We start from the raw sequence: 22,871 nt of genomic DNA, 5'->3' as shown, positions 1-22,871 counted from the left end.
TGAAAGAGGGGATTATCACTACAGACATAGAAGGCATTAAAATGATAATAAAGATTCTACAAACAACTCTATGCACATATATCTGACAATTAAGTAAAAAGGGCCAATTCCTTGAAATTACTCAAAGTCCCTGAAGATGAAATAGATAACCTGAACAGATCTATAACTACAAAAATAAGTTGAATTAGTAATTAAAAACCTTCCAAAAGAACCCTCCAGGCTCAGATGATTTCACTGACAAATTCTTCAGAAGAAGAATACCACCAATTCGATACAATTTGTTACAGAGGAAAAAAACTGGTACAACATACTGGAGTTTATAATAGAGGTGCACTATCCAATGGGGCAGGCCACTAGCCACATGTAGCTATTGAGTACTGGAAATGTGGGCTGGAGTCACATGTTGAAATGACAGTATTTTGGCCATATAGAGTTAAATAAAATGTATTACTAAACATTTTTGCAAGTCCTCAAATAAGACTTAGGTCAGAAATAAGATCTTTTTCTTAATCACTTCTGATTTCTAAATATAAAAGAGAAACTGTAAAACTAAAAAGGAAAAATGACTTTCAAGTGGCTACTAAGCCAAAGTCTAACCCACTCTAGAATTCAATTGCTTTCAAGACCATCTCAAAACAAATTACAAGTAAAACTCTTAGAAATCATAAGAGGAAACTGGAAGGACACCGTTCACTACAAAGCAAAAATCAGTTACAGGCTTACAGCATTCCTTCCTGGAACCCAATGTCCAGACATATTGACATTCTCTTTGTAAAGAAAGGAAAGCATGAGCTCTTTAAAGATAAAAAGAGAAAAATAAAGAGCTAAAAGAAAAAGGCCCGATTTTTTCAAGATAAAGATTATAGAATGAACTAATTTCTAAGTGATAAATATCTTTTCTATTCCAAGGAAAAACCCATTAGAGCATTCTGTGGGTAGTGTCAAAGCATCATAATAGGAACAGAATGCAATTTGCTTTTCAGTAAGAAGATGGCCTCTTCAAAGATTCCCACCCTTAACTACAAGACTAATGGGACTAATTACCATCATATAGGAAGCAAAGAAGAGCAGGAAGTTTCACGTGTAAACGTTTTACTATGATAGGGCTATGGTCTCTAATGGGAGGTTTGTAAAAATAAAGAAACGGCAATATTCTGAGCAGCAATTAAGGAATATAAGCTGTATCAGAAAAACTAAGATACCAGATAAAGCTTGAAAGCCCTATACATTGATCATTTTAGATACTAATCATTCTTCAGTAGTTTTATAGCATATACTGATTAAATTAGGTACTAACCATGATTTAAACAGAAAGCAATTATGCTTGCTTCCTTATTTATAAGAAATATGCTCTGGTCTGATTCAGTGGCAAGTGTACACAATGGCACTTACTAAAAATTCCCATCACACAACAATTCAGTAAACCCTCAAGAATTTCATCTGAAATAATTTCAGCATACATGTAAACATTTTTGTGAAGGGGTAATGTACATATCTCCTCCACTGTAAGTCTTACTTTTTTCCTCGTTTTTAATATTTCTGAAATCAAAATGATCATGTAATTAAATGTGTTAATATGGTAATAGCTCTACCCTTCCCTCCATAAGAGAAGTTGTCACTAAACTAATGATGGATGTTAAAATTACCATCATATAGGAATCAAAGAAGTGCAGGAAGTTTTATGTGTAAATGTTTTACTATAATAGGGCTATAGCCTCTACGTAACTAAACACTTTAACTAGATGCAGCCTCAGTTATAGACCTTACCAATGCATACACACAAAAAAAGATTATATGCATTTTTTTAAAAAGCAAATTATGCCTAAGTATTTAATCTTTAAAATGGTCAGTGGTTTTACAACTATTTTCTTTCTAACAATAAGTATAATAGTATTTTAAAAAAGAATTATATCTGGTTAAAAAAATTTTTTAAGGAACTGTCAATCCCAAAATTCAGAATCCTAGGAACCTACCATTCCAGATCAAAGAACTTTCTGTTAACAGAAGGGCTCTGGCTACCATCCAAAAAATAGAGGTTGGGGCCAGCCCCGGAGCCCAGTGGTTAAGTTTGTGCGCTCCGCTTCGGCGGCCCAGGGTTTCGCCAGTTGGATCCTGGGCGTGGACATGGCACCGCTCATCAGGCCATGCTGAGGCGGCGTTCCACACAGCACAACCAAAAAGACCTACAACTAGAATATACAACTATGTACCGGGGGACTTTGAGGAGGAGGAGAAGAAGAAAAAAAAAGATTGGCAACAGATGTTAGCTCAGGTGCCAATCTTTAAAAAACAAAAGATGCTGCTTTCAAATTACATTTTTGCCTCTCTACCAAATCCTTATATATATATCGGTCTAACAAGAAATAATAAAACTAATTATAAAGTGAACAGTGTTAGCACTAACAGTACACACTACAACTACTCGCAGTTAAATTTCAAAGCAGTTAAAACTATTATTTGATGATTCATACCTGGACATGCAAATATTTTATTTACTACACTTTATAGATAGAACAGTGTTTCATCTGATTTCTTGATTTTCTATGCTTCAGAGGTTCAGGACCCATATATTTGCATTTTACAAGTTAATAGGAACAGAAGAGCCATTTCACTCTGCCTTTGACTCACGCATAACTACCTGGACATGACCACCAAACAAGCACCACCATCTGGTGGCGACATGACCATGGCAGGCTTCCTTCTCTGAAGCAGAAATAGCCCATCACCATATAAACTTTAAACAGACCTTAGAACATAAAGATATTTAAGGATTTCAGATATCATTTACTCTTTGAAATGTCCCTTCTAAAAACATTTCCCATACCAGTCACAGTCAGCTTAGGGAGCATTTCTTTTATCAAAAAAGAAATCTGTTGTTTTCAAGGGCTACTCATATTGCTGATATTGGAGAATTCTAGAGATCAGAATTGAAACAGAGAGCATCTTATTGAAGATCGTCTAGAAGAAACTGAGGCAGCCATTTTGAGTCCAACATAAAAGAGAGATGTTCTAAAGGTGGGGTCAATAGGCAGAAGGGCAAGAGAACTGGCAGAAATGTCAGGTAGAACAGCATCTAAACAGGAGACACCTGTGTGGAGTCTGGAGGCGCTCTGCATGAAACCAGAGCTGCTTTCCTAACACGATCAGTTAAAACTCAGGATAAGAACAAGGAGGGACAGCTCTACATCACCTGGTTACGGAGGACACTGCATAAATTGAGAAGATGGAAGAACTTACAAAGGTTTTAGGAAACAAACAGCATGGTTTACAGAGAGCACACAATAAGTTTCCTAATATGTGAGACATATTATGGTTTGGAAGCTTAGTAAGGGAAGTACCATTTCCAACCTCTGAGAAACTAAATGAATAATGTATAAGTATTTAATCTATATAAAAATGTCCCTAGGGACCTATGTGAAGTACTTAACAAGAAGAGCTACTTCAAGTGGGAGAAACCATCACCAGCATGTGATAACCAGAGTATCACTTGATCTTCGCAACTAGATCTCTCCAATTTAGAAAGAACCAACACAGTGCAAGTGTAAATCTCTCCTGTGGAATTATGGAAGAGGGTACTCTACTAGGAAGAAGGGAGGCATGTTGCCACTGGTACCAAGGCTAAAATGGGGACAAGCACCCATGCTGCTTACTCCTTCTCAAGAGTCAAGTGTCCTGTAGGAACTGTGTATCTTCTAGCAGGCCAGAACTCTTTGGGAATACTCATACTTACCCAACTACCTAAGAGTTGCCTCACCAATCTCAACCCCCACCCTCATTCCCACTCACTCCGGAAATGGAGGGAGGACTTAGGGACCAGATACCCTACCCTCACTAAACCCTAACAAGCATCAACATTCTAGAGCCAAAGTTTCTTTGTGAACCTCATATAGTAGTGAAGGCCAAATTAATGACAATCATCATAAAACTACTTTTGTTAATTTATACCTATAATTTATAGCTAATTTATAACTTTTCAGAGATCCTAGACAAACCATTATTTCTCTCTGGTCTTCAGTTTCCTCATCCTTAAAATGTAGTAGCTAATACTTCCTTCATAAGGTAGTTTATATGCAAAAAGCCCAATTTAATGCCTGACATACAGTAGGTATTAGATAACAGGTTGCTTTTATCTAAGAAGCAAAAGTCTGTTACAAGAAGATAAAATAAAATGTTTGGGTTTGAAAATAAATGTGCCAAGAATCAGATAGTTTGTGGTACTCAACCAAGGGAGTTAGAAACATATGTGGTGGGGGAGGATTGGTTGTAAAGATGAACATGTGAAGCTACAGATATTTAGGGCTAAGGGTCTTATAAATATGCCCCACATAATGAAGAACTATCCACACAACATGCCAACAGCACCTCTGTTGACTCTGAGAGTGCATAACCAATCTAAAATGTAAATTATTAAATACAACAAAAATTTCTTGTGAGGAAGAGAAATGAGCTGAAACAACATAAGTGTTATTATAAAAATAAGGAGAATGAATTATTTCTAGAGAAGACCATCTAAAGACTAAAGAAGAGGGGCCAGCTCCATGGCCTAGTGGTTAGGTTTGGCACACTCTGTTTCAGGGGCCAGGGTTCACAGGTTCAGATCCCAGGTGCGGACCTACACCACTCATCAGCCATGCTGTGGCGCATCCCACATATAAAATAGAGGAATATTGGCAGAGATGTTAGCTCAGCAGCAATCTTCCTCAAGCCAAAAAAAAATGAGGAAGAATGGCAACAGATGTTAGCTCAAGGCTAATCTTCCTCAGCAAAAAAAAAAGTTCTAAAACTGATTGTGGTGATGATTACACAACTCTGAATATACTAAAACCCACTGCATTATACACATTAAATAAGTAAATTGTATGCATTGTACGGTATGTGAATTATATCTCAATAAAGTTTTTAAAAAAAGAAATTAAAAAAAGACTAAAGAAGAGACCACCCTATCAAAAACAAAACAAACAAAAAACCAGTTTTATTGTTAAAACAGAAAGATAAGGTACAGAGAAGTTACCTAACCTGTCCAAGTTTGTGCCCAGGCAACCTAGTCCTACATTCCAAACTCTTATCCCTACGCTATACTCAATGAGCTAGCAAAGCTAAGAATGAGCAGAAAAACTGGGATGAGCCAATCATGGTTAACATGGCAGTTTATGTTTTTTCATGTATTCATAGTTGTGGTTTTATACATATTATATTCACTTTCTGCCAGTCATTTAACATCTCTGCTATTAGGAGGTGTTTTGTAAGCAACAGTAACTTGGATTCAATGAAATTCGATAGTGTATAAAATGGAATTAAATTCTTTACTACAGCAGATGAAAGATTTGCCAACTGTACTCGACAGAGGCCCAGAGGTCACCTCAGAGAGAGAGCAGGAAAACACAAGCCAAGGAAGCTCCTAATTCAACAAAACCAGTTTCATTTTTATCTTTTCTCCTTTTTGGAGGGGGCATTCACACAGGCTTTTATCAAGAAAAGTGTTCCACTGATTAAGAAAAATGCATGAAAACCATGGAATCAGATGAATTATTAAGATCCTTTGAAGGTATTAGATTTCACAAAGTCCTGAGAAACAACTCACAAACTATAAGACAAGAAAGTCTTTAAATTCTTTACTGCCTCCAAAGCTTAGTATATTTATACTCTACCGACTTCTAGAATTTGAGACGGATGTTAAAAATATAAAATTTAATGTCCCCCATAATGATAATTATTTTTAAGTTAACATTAAAAAAACACACACAAACAAGACTAGAGCTCTCAAACACTGGAGAATGCTAAGAAGCAAAATCTTTGCACCAAAAAGATTTTAAAAAATCATGTATGTTGTCTTCCTCCCCCCTTAAAAACTCTGACATTCATTTAAAAAATGTATTGAGTAGCCACTCTCTGCTCTGCACTGGGTTCAGCTTTTTAAAAATTTACAAAGATAAATGAGACATGTATCACCTTAAGTTTCAAAGGTGATATGAGACATTCATCAAATTAAATGGGTAGAAAGAGGTAAAGTACCAAAGAGAGGCAAAGGAGTGAGAGGGAAAGAGAATGCAATGGGAGCTCAGCAGCAGGAGAAACAATTTCCAACTGTGCAGGTAAGAAGACACTTAGGAGAGGTGGCCTGAATAACGAAGAGTCCAGAAGGGAAGGGACAAACAACCTCTCTGCATTCTGATACACGGTTACATGTTCATTTGTTATTCAACAAATAGTTCACAGTCTAGTAGGAGAAAGGATAAGTGAACAAACACCTAAAATACAATGTGTTAAGTATAATAACAAGCATGTGCATAATATTAATGAAAAAGGGAGGGATGAATTTCCTTGGGGCAGGAGGGAGAGTAAGCAACTGGGGTGGAGGGAAGAAGGAAAGGTGACTTCAGGGCCCTGAGGATGAGCAGGAGTTTGTTGGAAAGAAGGAAAAGGTATTTCAGGCAATGGGAACAATATGAACAGGGGCATGGAGAAGTGAAAACATGTGATGTCTTCAGGGACTGGCTATGGGCGAGTAAGGAGGTGGCTGAAGACAAAAGTGAAAACGAGGCCAGGATCAGATTGTGAGGACCTTTAAGCCCCATGCCAAGGAGTTTGGCTTCATTACAGTAGGCACAAAGGTTCTAGGCAGAGAATGATGTCACATAAGCACTATAAGACATCTTTTCTTTTTTTTTTTTTTTAAAGATGGCTGTTGCTTCTATTTTATTTTATTTTTAAATTTATTTATTTATTCATTTTTCGAGGAAGATTAGCCCTGAGCTAACATCTGCTGCCAATCCTCCTCTTTTTGCTGAGGAAGACTGGCCCTGAGCTAACATCCATGCCCATCTTCCTCTACTTTATATGTGGGACGCCTGTCACAGTATGGCTTGCCACGTGGTGCCATGTCCACGCCCAGGATCCGAATTGGCGAACCCCGGGCCACTGAAGCTGAACATGTACACTTAACTGCTGTACCACCGGGCCGGCCCTAAGACACCTTTTCTAACATTAAAAATTTGTGAGGTTGTAAAAATATTTTTTAAAAACATATAGGAGAATGTTAATTGCAGGACACCTTGAAATAAATCCAAATTGGCATGAAGCCAATTAAGAGCTCCCTGAGGGCGAGAACTATTTACTATTTATTTTCCTTGGGATTTCAGGACATGGGATATAGTAGAATCCAAAAGGGACTGGTTTTTGATTAAGAACAACAAGACAGAACAAAAGATGACTCCAAGGTTTCTGGCCTGATCATCTCAGTGGAGTGCCATTGAGAAGAATGTCAGTTTTGCCTGGGAGATGCTAAAATTCAGCAATCTGCAGACTATTCAGGTGTTCTGTCCATAAGTGGTTAAAATACAGATTTGGAGGTCCACAAAGGGTCTGCAGCCAGAGACATGAATTTGAGCATTGCTGTGTCTGCTGTACTGGAGACAGCTGAAGCCATGTGGGTGGATGAGGTCACCGAGCGTGCACGGGGCCCAGCTCAGAATCGAGTAATCCAAGGGCAAAGATGAGACTGGACAGGGAAAGAACATTCAGAGGAGGAGGAGGGGAACCAAGAGAGGTATCATGTGAGTTTAGGAAGGTACAAATTTCAAAAAGTACTTGGAGTATGGTGCCAAATGACAGAAGGTCAGCATGAAGACTATAAAGTGGCTTTGGATTTAGAAACTGGGTAGTCAGCGATAAACATTTCATTAGAGTGGGTAAAGGACAGATTAGGTTGAAGAGTATATGGAAAACTGGGAGAAGAGACAGTGAGTATACAGTGCTCTGTTCAAAAAGTGTGGTAATAAAGAGGAGGAATAAAAGGCTTGACAGGTCAACAGGTGGAGAGAAGTATGCAAATTTTGCACATTATCTTCTTTTATATAACTTGTGCCTTGAGATTCTGAGGACAATGACTACCTTCAGTATTCTTACAGCACCTACTAGATTATACAATGAAATCAGCAGCACTACTAAATCATTGTTTAGAATGCAAGATATATCTTATACACTTCACTGAATTTTAACTAAATTCCTAGTGTAAAAGGGAGAGTGCCAGCCCACACCAATTAGATAGTCATTAAATTCAAGTCATTTACCTTAAAAGAGGCCGTTGCCCTGATATTTAATTTGACAGCTTCTATGAGCAACACTGGGGATGCTGTAAGATGTTACCTGAATTCCTTCACCCTGGGCTGCACAAGGACATACTCACCTCCATAGTAGAGTCCTGTAGCAGTGCACATCCGCCACTGTCCCTGATACATTCCTGCTCTGCTGGGGCTGCACATCTGGACGCTGACATCTGCAATCTCTTGGGGCTCTAGCGATCTCACCATCACCATGTTCACATGTCCAAATTGGTCTCCCCCGACATATTTAAGACAAACCCCTGGAGGCCAGGCCTCTGTCCCTGAGTTCAAGCAAAAGAAAAAAATGTTAGGTAATTAGTGGTCCTATGCTGGGTGCAGTTCATTAAAAAACTGTAGAAAAGGCCTCCTTCTTTGTCTCACACATACATAAACCTACCCACATATCCTTGAGCCATGTAACACCTCACACAACTGATGAGAAGGAATCATCAGAATCAACAACCTCTGACCAACACTCTATCCCTAAGAGAAGGCACATCCGGCAAAAGCAAGGCAGTTCCTCAAGGAGATGTGTTTCAGGTGACCCCAGGGAAGGCCACACATCACACTGAATCTGCAGAACCTAAGAATGATGTCCATGAAGACCAGAGAACAAAGCACAGACTCACATCTTTGGAGGACTGCTTTCTCTACTAAGATGTAACACAGGCCCATTTTCACTTCAACTTTTTAAGCTGACATTCAAAATAAAAATATGTCTGATTGTCCCCAGCTTTTCCATTGAGGCAAAAGGATGAAACACATGACGAGTAATTTCTATGATATTATTTTCTTTTGAAACTACTTTTTCCCTGATGTATGACTTTTCTTCTGGAGTCCTTAACTATGAAAAGACTGAGGCTCAAGAGACTCTGTAAATATAAGAGGAGTCGAGTGAAAATTTCATTTTCAGGTTCAAACAGTAGTGGGGGGAAGCTCAACAGTGAGGTGAACTTGTCTGATAACACAATGAAACTGTGATCTCGGGGGTGATAACACCAGTCAAGAGGTGCTTGCAGGAAGCACAGGAATGGTAAGACAGAGAAACGGCTTTGGCAGGAATGTCTTTCCTCCTTTGGAAATACAAAGATCTTATTTTGTACCTACTCTTGTGTACCTATTTTCATATAAACTAATTCAAAATGAGAAATCTATATATTGACTTGTTCTGACCAGTCATAGGTAGCCACATAGTGACTAACGTGATCTTTCCTGTGAAGCCTCTCCAATATACTTCTTTTTACTATAGACAGAAACCTCTATATATCTTTCTTGGGGATACATACATTTACTATAAAAATAAATCACTATGAGGGGCTGGCCCCGTGGCCGAGTGGTTAAGTTCGCATGCTCTGCTGCAGGCGGCCCAGTGTTTCGTTGGTTCGAATCCTGGGCATGGACATGGCACTGCTCATCAGACCACGCTGAGGCAGTGTCCCACATGCCACAACTAGAAGGACCCACAACAAAGAATATACAACTATGTACCTGGGGGCTTTGGGGAGAAAAAGGAAAAGAATAAAATCTTTAAAAAATGAAAATAAAAAAAATAAATCACTATGAAAAGTTGAACATGGCGGGGCTCTCAGGACAAGGCATGCTTGAAATTTACCTCCTAATAGTACTCTAAGATGCCTCAGTACCTTATTCTTGAAGTGCCAGGCTAGTTTTGATACACCTGAAAGCTTACCACTGAGAAGGGAACCAGAGAGAAAAGCAACCTGAGCTTTACTGCTGAGATCTCAGTCCCATAATAAACAGTACCTTCTGTGGCTCTTAGATCTTCAGGGGTAGCAGATGCAGCAGCAGCCACTATGTTTTGTCACACCCTCTTAAAAAAAACCTGCCAGCAAAGTGCTCTCTTAACACTAGAAAGAGCAACTGGTTGTGGATGATACACTGGCAATACATGCAAATTTTGTTTTTCATTTCTGGGGCCTATGGCTTGGCAAAAGCCTATCTGTCTTAGGTCAAGAACAGTAGCAGGTGACATGAAGCACCTTAGAAAATGTCAGTCTCTAAAGACCAGGATCCAAGAGGAAAATTAAACTACCGTTATTAGGGCTAAATTCACAATTATTCTTAAAACAAACATACACACACACACATGTGTAACAAGACAATGTCGGTTTACATGAAAACCCAAGAATGAATCCGTTTTTGAACTTCTAAGAAAATAAGGAAAACCAAGAATGTCTGGGTGTGGGAAATACTTGGCTGTCCTGAGCAGACAACCACAAGCAGCTGAGAGCTCTAAGCTGTGCAAAAGAGGGAGTGCTGCTAGGTTTCAGGGAGACTGAGTTAGTTGGTAAAACGCTAAATGATTAACAAATTATGCAGCTACAATCCTAATCTATTTAGTACGCCAAACCCTATTAATGTAGTACTTGGAGAGCCTCTTGAAGAAAAAACTGGAAGAGTTATCAACGATCAACTCTAGAGTGCTAATCTGCTATAAAGTAACCAGTCATCTGCCTTCTGAGACTTAGCAACAGTTCACTATGACATATAGTTCTTACAGCCCCAACGGTTAGGTCAGGTAACTCTGAAAAGGTCAAAGATATTGATTCTTGATGCAAAACAAAGGGAAATACTGGTGAACTATTCAGACCACCAGACTAAGGATACCTGAAATCCTAATGTGAGAAGTATAATACAACAAGGCTTCAAATTAACTCTCAGTTGCAGACTGGCTAATGGGGGACAGACATATCTAAACAAAAAGAAAAACTAATCTGTTTTATGACTTTCCAAGTCAAGTATCACAAGCATGCATATGATTAAGGCCGTAATTCACCACTTATCATGGAATATGTTTATTTAAAAAAATAAAAATTAGTAACAAAAACCTGTCATATAGCAATTTTGAGACAAGAAAGAGCATGGCAAAAACGAAATAAATGTCCATCAGTTCCAGAAAGCCTGGGACTTACTAAGTATAAGTGATTATAAAAATAGTTTGGAGACAGCAAGAAACATCTAAAGAGCAATGCAGAAAAACCACGATGAAGATCCCCTAATCTTTTTAACCCCTGTAAGTGTGAAGACTGCGTTTCAAATTAAGCTACATATAAACAGGGATCTTCACTGATCTGGTCATTGTTTTCTCCCGATAACCGATAAAGTCACTGGAACATCATAAAATTCGTTGAATGAAGAAAGCAGAATTATGTTCTCTATAGTCATACTGAAGAGAAAGGTAGAAAATTAACTATTTTAAGAAGCCAAAAGAAAACTGCAGGAAATAGTTGTTCTTTCTCAAGTTCCTTCCCCAACTCTTGTTTTATATTCACCTCGATGTAATTCAAAAAAAAACAAAGATGACTTTGAAGCCGCTCTCTCACAGGACAGTCACAATTACTTCACCAAAGTCAGAGAAACACCAGCTATTATAACATGCTCAGCTTAACGTTCACTACAGCTGGACAGCAGAGCATGGCTGTAAGAACTGAGAAGCCATGTTGGTAAAGAGAACTGTCTGCTTTTTATCTTTAGAGGGACAGTTTCAAATTTTCACTTCAAATCTAATTGGAAGGTTTCCTGCTCAAGTCTCCCAAGCTTCTAATACTTCTATAGTGCCAGAAGTGTGGATCCTGGGATTCTGCAGCTAATGTCATTAAATGCCTCACTTCTGTTTTCCTATGGTCTGAATCTAAGGATTTAAACAATATTAGGAGTTTAATTTTAAACAATGTGTGACATTTATCTTCTTTGGGAAAGCTGTTGAGACAGCTATATGTAGTTCCTATCAATCTCATCTGTTGTATATTTGAATGCCTGGCATGCCTAAAACATGAGAGCAGACAGGCACCATGAAAATTACTTACGAAACTTCAGTGAGCACTTATCTCTTAGAAGGTTATGAACAACAGTAAGAGAGCCAGAGGAGAAACAGCTAAGGCGTGCCCTACTTCTATGTTACTACTCTATTTCCAGAAAGAATTCAGGCCAGACTAGGATGATGTTGAAGAACCAGTGCACATGCATGCTTTCCCTCTCTTTAATAACAAATCTGTTACTTAGTTATGAGAGGCCAGTTTCTCCTTAATCAAATGGAAAGCATTTAGCTATAGACACAAAACTGTTTTACAACTGGGTGAACAACTTCCAGAAGAATAAAAAACCTATTTGTTCAAGTACCTTGAAAGGTAAATCTCTAGCAATTGTTGCCCAACTTTTCCAGAGGTGTTTGGAACAAGAATGCCCTTTTACAGAAAGAAAGGCTGCAGACACAGAGGCTGTTTTAAAGGGAATTACCATGCAAAAGCAGGAGGAAAAAGTGGCCAGGCCCACCAATACAGATTTTTCTCCAAGTCAAGGTGGAACGCAGGCTCTTTGGGGTTTTTTACATTCTAGCCATTTTATATCAATCCCCCCAACTCCCCATTAACCCAAGGAACTGTCCAGTGAGTGAATAAATATATCAAGAGGTTTTCTGAAATATAAAATGGTTATTCTGCAACAAGATAGTGTTTAAAACATTTCAACAGTATTCTAACCACTTTCAATATTTAACTATAAAGAACTCATGGAAAGCCAGACCATTTTCAGTGTTTTCACTGTAAGTAAACAAGGTCTTGGTTTAATTTTTTAAAAGATAAATAAAAGTTGTGAATGTGTCATATTTTATAAACAAACATCACTCATTTAAAAAATTCATGTATAGGTTTCAAAAGTATTTTTGATCACTAACACAGTAGGTTTTAGTAATTCAGAGAAGAAACATGATGAATAGAAGCTGAAGTAAAGAGATTGCTTTAATATTTTTCAAAGCAGGCAACATTAACAAAGGTGAGAAAGAAAGTAAGCAAAGTGAAGATAATCAAAGTTCAAACAAGCAAGAATTTCAAGAAAAATAGAAAATATGGCTATTTTCCCATATTACCCTGTGCTATTCAAACTACCAAAGCACCACACTACTAGAAGCAAAAGGGAAAATAAGCTAATGAAAATTTTACAAAGCCACAAATGTCCCCAGTCATCTACAACACTGGGTCAATCCGGATTATGTGTTTGCTCAGTGACACAATGAATCTTCACCCAAGGGAGAGTTACTTCTAAATAAGCCAGAAAAACTAATAACAACCATTTGGTACATGAATTATTAAGTAAAACGTTAGCCGGTTTTTCCCCATCACAAAAGAACTGAAGCTACAGAAAAGTAAAGAGTCAATAAAAGGTCACTTTTACAAGTTTGTTTGAGCCCCCAAAGAGAGTTTTCTATCATCTTGCTATCTAGATAGGGTTCCCCTATACTCGCAAATTTTTAGCTACTCATTTTGCCTAGTTCTCCATCTCAGAATTTCTCTGTTTCAATCCTCATTAATAAGGAAATAAAAGCACCACCACCAGGTCAGCATAAACTGTTACTGGATGGGACAAGAAATATTAAACCCACTCCAACAAAAAAAGCCTTTAGAAAAGAATTTAACAAGTAAAAGGTAACAATTAACAGTTACCAGACACATAGATATTATTTTCAAAGAACTATGGTTAACTTTTTAATTTTTCTTAAAGTCAACAATACATCAAAACTTTTTTTTTTTTTTTTTTTGAGGAAGAGTAGCCCTGAGCTAACATCTGCTGCCAATCCTCCTCTTTCTGCTGAGGAAGACTGGCCCTGAGCTCATATCTGTGCCCATCTTCCTCTACTTTATATGTGGGATGCTGCCACAGCATGGCTGGACAAGCGGGCCATGTCCGCACCTGGGATCCAAACCAGCTACCCTGGGCTGCCGAAGTGGAACGTGAGAACTTAACTGCTGTGCCACGGGGCTGATCCCAAAAACAGTATTAAAAAAATAATAATAATTTCTCAATCTTTCCATCTTTCCCATTTTAAACAAATAACTACACTTCTTACTCTGTTTTTCAAAGTGATATTAACATCTCAAATAGATATCACAATGAAATTTCAGATAGAATCATGTTGTGGCTGCAAAGAAATGAGCTCTCAAAAAGGTAGATGCTCACAGCTCCTTCTAACTGCTTTGTTCTATGCAAGGATGTACCACCTCTAACCTACTGGAAATAACTGGAAGATTAATTAGAGCAGAATTAAAATGATGGAGTAGAACTGTACAGGTGGATACGATACCACTACCACACACAGGCCTAATTTCTGATATCAAATAAACACTGAATTGTGTTTAGATGCCATCAAGACTTAAATCCTTCTTCCACTTTAGGGTAGGGGATATTTCATTGATGTCTGGTCATCATACCAGTACAAGAAAAAAAATGCTATATCATGTATAAGAAAAAGCTCAGAGTTACACAATCACATAACTTAAGCTAAAACATTTCCTTATTTCCTTTTAACCACTAAGAAAAAGAAAGCTTGGCAAGGAAGAAATCCCCATTATACATTTACCAGAATTCTGGATCCGCCATGTTTTTATAAACTGAGTATCAGGAGGTATCGACTCCCCTTCTCCTATGGTGACATCTTCAACAAAGGACATAGAGGGCACATTGATGTTTGGACTCTCAAAGTCATAATAGGCGCCAATTGCTGCTTGTAGGTTCCTGCAAATAAAGAGAAAAGGCAAAAGACTTCAGTCCTGCCCAAAGCATATTATCCTAATCGTCAAACAAAAGGAAAAAAAACCTGTTTCTTAGGGTTTGTTATAGAACCTGAGGCTCCTGGTACACAAATCTTCAGAGCCACCGTTTCTGGCTGAGGAACAACAGGAAAAACACCAAGACCAACAAACTTGTGCATCATTTTCTTCCAAGCTACCCACACAGAAAGTAACAAACATCAGCACCACCACCAGCAACAACAAGAAAAATCTCCCTCTTACTCACAGGCAGCAAGTAGGGTACAGAAGTCAATCAAAAGAGCTCCTCTGTCACTGTGACTAGAATTCAAAGAAGCTCCATTTTTTAAAACATTCTAATTACTTAATTTTTTGAAAAAGCAATACATGCTCATAGTTCAAAAAGTTTCATACAGTGAAAAATACCCATCTTATCTCTTCTTTCCTACACGGAGACACACACACACGGGTAATCATTCATATTACTTTCTTAAATATCCTTCTAGAACTTCCTTATGTGCATACAAGCAAATGATATATATTCTTATTTACCCCCTTTTTATATAATTGGAAGCATATTACAAACTGGTCCTTTGCTTTATTCCCTTAACACTATATATCATGAAGACATTTCTATGTCAGTACATAATGAGTATCCTCATTGTTTTTTACATCTATATCCACTGTATGTATAAATACATCATTAATTATGTAACCAGTCCACTTCTGAGTTTGTTCCCAATCTTTCTCTTTTTTTTTAAGATTTTATTTTTCCTTTTTCTCCCCAAAGCTCGCCGGTACATAGTTGTGTATTTTTAGTTGTGGGTCCTTACAGTTGTGGCATGTGGGACACCGCCCCAGCATGGCCCAACAAGCAGTGCCATGTCCGCACCCAAGATTCAAACTGGCGAAACCCTGGGCCGCTAAAGCGGAACACGCGAACTTAGCCACTCGGCCACAGGGCGGGTCCCTGTTCCCAATCTTTAATCATTCAACAAATAAGCTTAAGCATACATCATTTTATATACACGCAAGTGCATCCATGGGATAAATTCCTATAAGTGATACCACTGGGTTAAAGAGTATATATCTGTGATTATTTTAATAGATATATCTGAACTTCCCTCAACAAAAGTTATACAGTTAAAAATGCTGCTACCAAGGGGCTGGCCCTGTGGCCGAGTGGTTAAGTTCATGCGCTCCACTGCAGGCGGCCCAGTGTTTCGTTGGTTCGAATCCTGGGCGTGGACATGGCACTGCTCATCAAACCACACTGAGGCAGCGTCCCACATGCCACAACTAGAAGGACCCACAACTAAAATATATACAACTATGTACCGGGGGGCTTTGGGGAGAAAAAGGAAAAAATTTTTTTAAAAATCTTCAAAAAAAAAAAAACCGCTCCCACCAAGAATGTATGAGAGCGCCTATTTTCCCACTTGTTCATCAACAGTGTTTCTCCAAAATTTTGGATTTTTGTCAATCTGATAGGTAAAAAATCTCAGTGAATTCTTAAAATGTTTTCTCTTTTTATGAGAGAGGTTAAGTACTTTTTACATGTTATGGAGCCATTTGTAGTTTCTTTTTTGGAAGTACCATTTGTAAATGTTAGTGTTCTTTTTAATTACTCATAAACCCCCTTCGGTAAGAAGGAACTAGCAAGCACATAAACTCGAGTCCATAATTGAACAGAATCACATGATTGACAGCTTGATTCATCAGTGCCAGAAACCAAAGGCCACTATGGGGTTTAAGTAAGCTGTATTCATTACAGAGATCAAAGAAGTTGTTGGTAATTACAGTAACTGCTTCTCTTATGATCTTACTCAAAGTAGTGACATCATCCCCAGTTCCCACAGTAGACAACAACACAAATTGCATTTTTCTAAACATAACCTAACCATAAGCCAATGGATCCAGTGGATTGTTTTTAATTATGCATAAACATAGCATGAAATAAGCTCTGACGGTATACAACTGTTCAAGACACATGCTATTAACAGCAAATACTTTTCTGCTGGGGCCTGCCTGTTCCTCCAGGTGTTTGCAGCTGCCAGAAAGGCAGGCTATATTTAGAGCAGCTATCTCAGGTCAAGCTTCATGCAATGGTGGCCTGTCATATTAGTGATGACTGGAATTACACCACCACCAACTGCCTGCCTGTCCTGTGTGTGCTAGACAAAATTTACATAGAGCAGAGCTGGGCCAGGGGCCAAACTGTGCCTGTTTGCTTGACCATTCAGTAGGAAGGCTCAGACTTTAATGTTCCCAGCAACTTCGTTACCTAGCTGACTGTGATCCAAAGTGAAGAAAATGCGACTGGCCAAACTTGGGGAAGTCCAACCCTACCACCCACAAACAGACTTAGGAGGACATAAACTTAGAGATCAGGGATAAAATGAGGGAGAGAAAAATAAGCCTGGTTCGCATTTGTTCTTCTGAAAACTTTTTGTAAAAGCTATGTGTTCATCTTTTTATAAAGATAATTTTTCTGCTGCAGGTCTCCAGCAGGTAGCTTGCTAAATTGTCTTCAGCTCGCTTAGCCATAAAATATGCTTGGGAGGGAAGAAACTATTTGTGTACTCAGGAAAACTGCCAATTCTCATCCTCAGCCTGTGTCATATTTCACCACTTGGCTCTGCCTGATATCAGACAAGACTTCGAGACCACTGCAGTAGAAGCACTAACAAGTGGAAAAGTCCAGCTACCCTACTTAGGCAGATTCATCCTCCTCCTCACATCTCCTTTTGCACATCCCAATTCATCCCACAGCCAGACCAACAAAACTGATTATTTGTACCTCTATTATCCAAGTACTTCAGCCAGAGAAAGATGAAGAAACATTTTTAAAGCCCAAAGTGAAACTGAAAGTAGTGAACTGGCCTCCTGGCAGGAAGCAGGAGTGGAGGATGACAAAGCAAATTCACCTCCCAAGTACAGGGCAGGGAGTGGACTTCAGCCCAGTGGCGTTCTAACCCATCAGGCAGGTACACGGCTCAAAACGTGGGTACACAGCTCCAGAGCACTGGAAAGATTTAGATCACAGCTCACTGGGCTGAGCAACAGCAGGAATAAACCAAAGAGCTCCAACTCAGTGTGAGAACAAGTAGACACAATAGCATGTATTCCGATTCAAAACAACATGCTCAACTATTATTAGACACCAAGAAATTCTCCATGAAATAGAGCTGACTGAAGAGACGGAAAACAGAACACTGACTCACTATTCAGCCTCAAAGTTTAAACTTCCAGGTTCCTTCAGTGTTTTTGCTCAAAAAGTTTTTAAATCTGATTTCAGACGGTAAAAAGCACCCTGAAGAACAAAGGGGAGGCAGTGTAACAGTGGGGAAAACAGACACAGGCTAATAAGATGGAGGATGGTGATGGTAGTACAACACTGTGAATATACTTAATGCCACAGAACTCTACACTTAAAAATGGCTAAAATGGTAAATTTTATGTTACATAGCACAGACTTTGTTTGGAGACAGCTCCAACTCCTGGCTGTGGGGCTTTGAACTTGTGGCTAAGCATATATGTCAGTTTATTCATCTGCAAAACTGAATTTTTTATATTAAAATATTGGTATATAATTAATGAGCATTTATCCCGTGCTGGGCACTCGCCCTGGGACTAGGCATAGAACACCTAGCAAGAAAGACAAGGCCCCTGCCTTTACCAGGCTTACAGTCTAGAAGACTGTGGTAACCCGGAGACCTCAAACAAAGGTAACTCCAACTGCCTCTCACACCAAGGCTATCAGCCCAAGGCAGCTTTTCCTACTTGGGGTGAGAAATGGGCTTGGTGCACAACACAGTTTCAACTGCACTGATAATCAGATTAACCTGATTTGGACTAGACTTTGGTGATGATGATTATGTGTACACTGCTGAAATGCAGTTTTGTAACTCAGAAGCAATATTGTCCAACCTTCACTTTATAGATAAGGCCACAGATGCACTGACAGATAAATAACTTGCCCCAGGCTAGACAGCCAATTATTAGAATTCAGAACCACACCTATCCAAAGGCCTAAAACTTTTAACTTATCCAGAATTTGCTAATTATCTAATAACACTGTGAACATCTGATTTTCTTAAGAACATATTAATTACCATCATGAATTCGATGAATGAATTAGTTGTAACTCTCTCGTTAAGATGAATTCTTGAAGTGGTTAAATACCTAATCTTGCATGTACAGTAGTTGCCCCTTATCTATGGTTTCACTTTCCACAGCTTTAGTCACCCTAGGCCAAGCCTAGTCCAAAAATATTAAATGGAAAATGCCAGAAATAAACAATTCTGAGTTTTAAATTGCACACCATTCTGAGTAGTGTGATGAAATCTTGCGCCTTTCCACTTTGTCCTGCCTGGAACGTGAATCATCCCTTTGTCCATGTACCCACACTGTGTAGGCTACCTACCTACTGGTTAGTCACTTAGTACGTATGTACAGGAGAAAACATAGTATATATAGGGTTCAGTACTGTCTGCAGTTGCAGGCATCCACTGGGGGGCTTGGAACGTATCCCTGTGGATAAGAGGGGACTACTATATTAACAAACACAGAATATTTTATTCTTGTACTATGTATACATACATAAGTCAGATTACTGGTCTTACAAAGAAAAATCATCTATATACCAATTAGACTGCCAGGAACATCACTCAAAATTACGGGGGTAGAAAACAGTTAAGAAAATCAGGAAATCAGATTTAAAGAGGCAACGCCAAAAGTCTGAGAATTAGCTCAGATTCTCAGGAAAATAAAATTAAATACCTTCTTTTTCCATTCTCTAAACAAGTAAGAAACTCAAAAGGATCCAACTTATTTATGAGAAAAAGAAAACCATCCATCTTATTTGGACACAAATTAAAATGAGAAATCAGAATAATGAACCAATCCATTTAAGCACCAACAACAGCATCTTTGGGCTTCGAGCAATACTTATCCGGAACCACAAGAAGCTTCCCTCACCTGTGGAGTGCCAATGACACTGCAGTGGAGGCCATAAGCCTCCCAGGGATCAGGAAGGCCTTACTATCTCTGAATGACTGAAAAACCTGAGTAAGAAAAGGATCAGCAAAATTACGGGGGTTCCTACAAGGGCTTACCAACATCAACTCAACACGAATCTAACATGAAAGACCAAAAAGAGGGGCCAAAAAATATGTACCTGTGACCATCGTGAATGTTAAGGCCTGGGAAGAAACTGAGAATTTCATTAAAACAGAAAGATGACTGCAGGTAGGGAATAGGAGTCGGGCTAAAGAAGACTCTCAATATTTTCAAACCTAAAAACTAACTCACAGATGATACTATTTAACATGCGAAGACAGTAGAAAAGAGAACGAACTTGTGGAAAACTTCATTAAGAGGAGCAACAAAGTTGGCACCAGCATTTACCTACTTCTTAGAGCCACAGAGAGCACAAGATTGTTTCTTCTCCTTTCCCTAGCTATTTACTGATCCATTAATTTTATTACTTTTTAGAACTGGTCCTTCTAACTATCGTCAACAGTTATACTTTTCCCAAACATAAAGTAAAAAACAAGCATTCTGCCATGAAAAGGCAAGGTGGCAGCACTGTTTTAGATTTAAAGAGACATTAACCACAATAGTATACAGTCCTTGAGGTTCTTGACTGGATTCTGATTCTTTAAAAAACATGAAAGGGTCATTAAAGATACATCCGGGGACAACTGAGGAAATTTAAACATGGACTGGATATTTTTTATTAGTATTTTTTGTAAATTATCTTAGTATCTTAGTATGCAGTTATGTAAGAGAACGTCCTTATTTTTAGGAGAAGCACATTGAACTGTTTAAGGTTGAAGGGTCGTGATGTCTACAACTTTGAAGTGATTCAAAAAAATTTTACATAGAGAAAACAAATTATGGCAAAAATGTTAACCACTGTTGAATTTAGGTAATAAGTATAAGGGCATACACTCTACAATTCTTTAAAATTTTCTGTAGGTTTAAAAAGTTTCTAATAGGGGCCAGCCCCGCGGCCAAGTGGTTAAGTTCGTGCGCTCCGCTTTGACGGCCCAGGGTTTCAATGGTTCAGATCCTGGATGCGGACATGGCACTGCTCGTCAGGCCAAGTTGAGGAGGCGTCCCACATACCACAACTAGGAGGACCGATAAGTAAAAATACACAACTATGTGCTGGGGGGATTTGGGGAGAAAAAAGCAGAAAAAAAAATTGGCAACCGTTGTTAGCTCAGGGGCCAATCTTTAAGGGAAAAAAAAAGCTTATAATAAAAAGGTAAATGGAAAAAAGAAGAAAGTGAGGGTATACTTTATGCTGCTACTGGAAGATATAAAAAAAAATTCAATGCACAGAATTACTGCAACCATCTTGGGAAAATGAAGGGACCTACTGGGAACCTCAGGAGACCTAATGACATGCCAAGGATGATCAGAAAGAGAAATAATTGCTTTGTCCTTTATGACAGAGTTGAACCACTAAAGTAGGCAACCCCAGAGCCGTCTTACACTGGGTATTCTTGTCATCTGAGATAGTAAAATTGGCTTATAGTTTAAAACAACAACAATGAAAAGCAGATTCTGAGGACACAGTAATATAATACTGGCTTTCTAAGTGCCTTTGGCTAACATCTCAGGATCAAACTGTTTTTCCTTTTTTTAAAAAAATGAGGTGAAATTCACAAAACATACAATTAACTACTTTTAAGTACATAATTCAGTGGCATTTAGTGTATTCACAACGTTGTGCAACCACCACCTCTCTCGAGTTTCAAAACTTTTTCATCACCTCATATCCATTAAGAGCCTTCCAGACCCATTAGGTAATCACTCCTCATCCCTCCTCCCCAGTCCACTGGCAACCACTAATCTTCTGATGTCTGTCTCTGTGAATTTGCCTATTCTAGATAATTTATATAAAAGAAATCATATAATACACAACCTTCTGTCTCTGTCTTATTTCACTTAGCATGTTTTCGAGATTCACCCCAAACTGTAGCATGTTGATCAGCACTTCATTCCTTTTTATGGCTGAGAAATATTCCATTATACATACATACAGTCACGCATAGCTTAACAACAGGGATACGTTCCAAGAAATGCATCATTAGGCAATTTCCTTATCATGCAAACATCATAGAGTGTACTTACACAAATCTAGATGGTATAGCCTACTACACACCAGGCTATATGGTACTAACCTTAAGAGACTAGTCACATATGCAGTTCCTCATTGATCAAAACTCTATGAGACACAGGACTGCATGATTTTTTATTTATCCATTCACCTGTTGATGGGCATTTGGGTTGTTTCTACCTTTTGAATATTATGAGTAATCCTGTTATAAACACTCACATACAAGTGTCTGTGTGGGCATACGTGTTCATGTCTTTGGATATAAATCTAGGAGTAGAACTGCTGGGTCATATGGTAATTTTGTGTTTAACTTTTCGAAGAACCACCAAACTCTTTTCCATAGCAGCTGAACCATTTTACATTTCTACCAGCAATGTACAAGTGTTCCTATTTCTCCACATCTTCACCAACACTTATTTTCTTTTTCATTACAGCCATCCTAGTGGGTGTGAAGTGATATCCGACTGTGGTTATGATTTGCATTTCATTAATGACCAAGGATCCTAAACATCTTCTCGTGTACTTATTGGCCATATCCTCTCTGAAAGAAATGTCTAGAGGAAGTGACATGCCATAGAAGATTTGAGAAAGCTCTAAATCCAGAATTTTCCATCCATACCCTGAGGGTAGAGACCTTTAGACTGGAAAGATAAGCAGAGCTAAGGGACCTAACCCAGTCCTAGATGTTCTCTTGAAGTAAAAAGTCTAATTATAATATTACTGGAGTTGGTTATTTATCAAAGGAAATGGCCCAGTATGAAATGGATAAGCAGTGAAGTTTGAAAGGAGTTCTATCACCAGGAGCCTGTAATTATTATATTCCCAGTCAAACTCTAGGTCCAAAAATGGCATCTTATTGGAAGGGGAAAGCTAAAGCAGCATGGCCCTCATATAGGAACTCTCTCTGACACTGCCGCTACATGCCCTGTGCTCCTCTCAAGTATGGTCCTAAAGGATATCAGACATGGGGAATCTTTCTGGGGGAAGCCGGGCCAAGGCATTCAGTCCTCCGTCAGCGAAATGAGTTAACGGGTGACCACGAGACTTGCTGATTTTCTCTTACTGCTCCCATCCTATAGAAGACAATATATGCTC

The 22,871-nt window shown here is 38.6% G+C and overlaps 1 protein-coding gene across 2 annotated transcripts in view; it reads right to left on the bottom strand.

Moving 5' to 3' along the window:
• Positions 1-22,871, bottom strand: part of ILRUN (inflammation and lipid regulator with UBA-like and NBR1-like domains) — a 96,047-nt gene that overhangs the window by 48,255 nt on the left and 24,921 nt on the right. Inside the window, exons 2-3 of one of the 2 annotated variants that reach the window (XM_014846280.3) lie at positions 14,476-14,630; positions 8,186-8,383 (exon numbers count right to left, since the gene is read on the bottom strand). In XM_014846280.3, coding sequence (XP_014701766.1) covers positions 8,186-8,383; positions 14,476-14,630 — 353 coding nt within the window. The remainder of the gene's footprint in view (positions 1-8,185; positions 8,384-14,475; positions 14,631-22,871) is intronic. The other variant, XM_014846281.3, reaches the window with a different exon arrangement.

Source organism: Equus asinus, chromosome 8 (genome assembly GCF_041296235.1).
Source record: "Equus asinus isolate D_3611 breed Donkey chromosome 8, EquAss-T2T_v2, whole genome shotgun sequence".
Lineage (NCBI taxonomy): Eukaryota > Metazoa > Chordata > Mammalia > Perissodactyla > Equidae > Equus > Equus asinus.
Note: the sequence above shows the minus strand (reverse complement) of the source record. Positions and strands in the feature narration are given on the sequence as shown.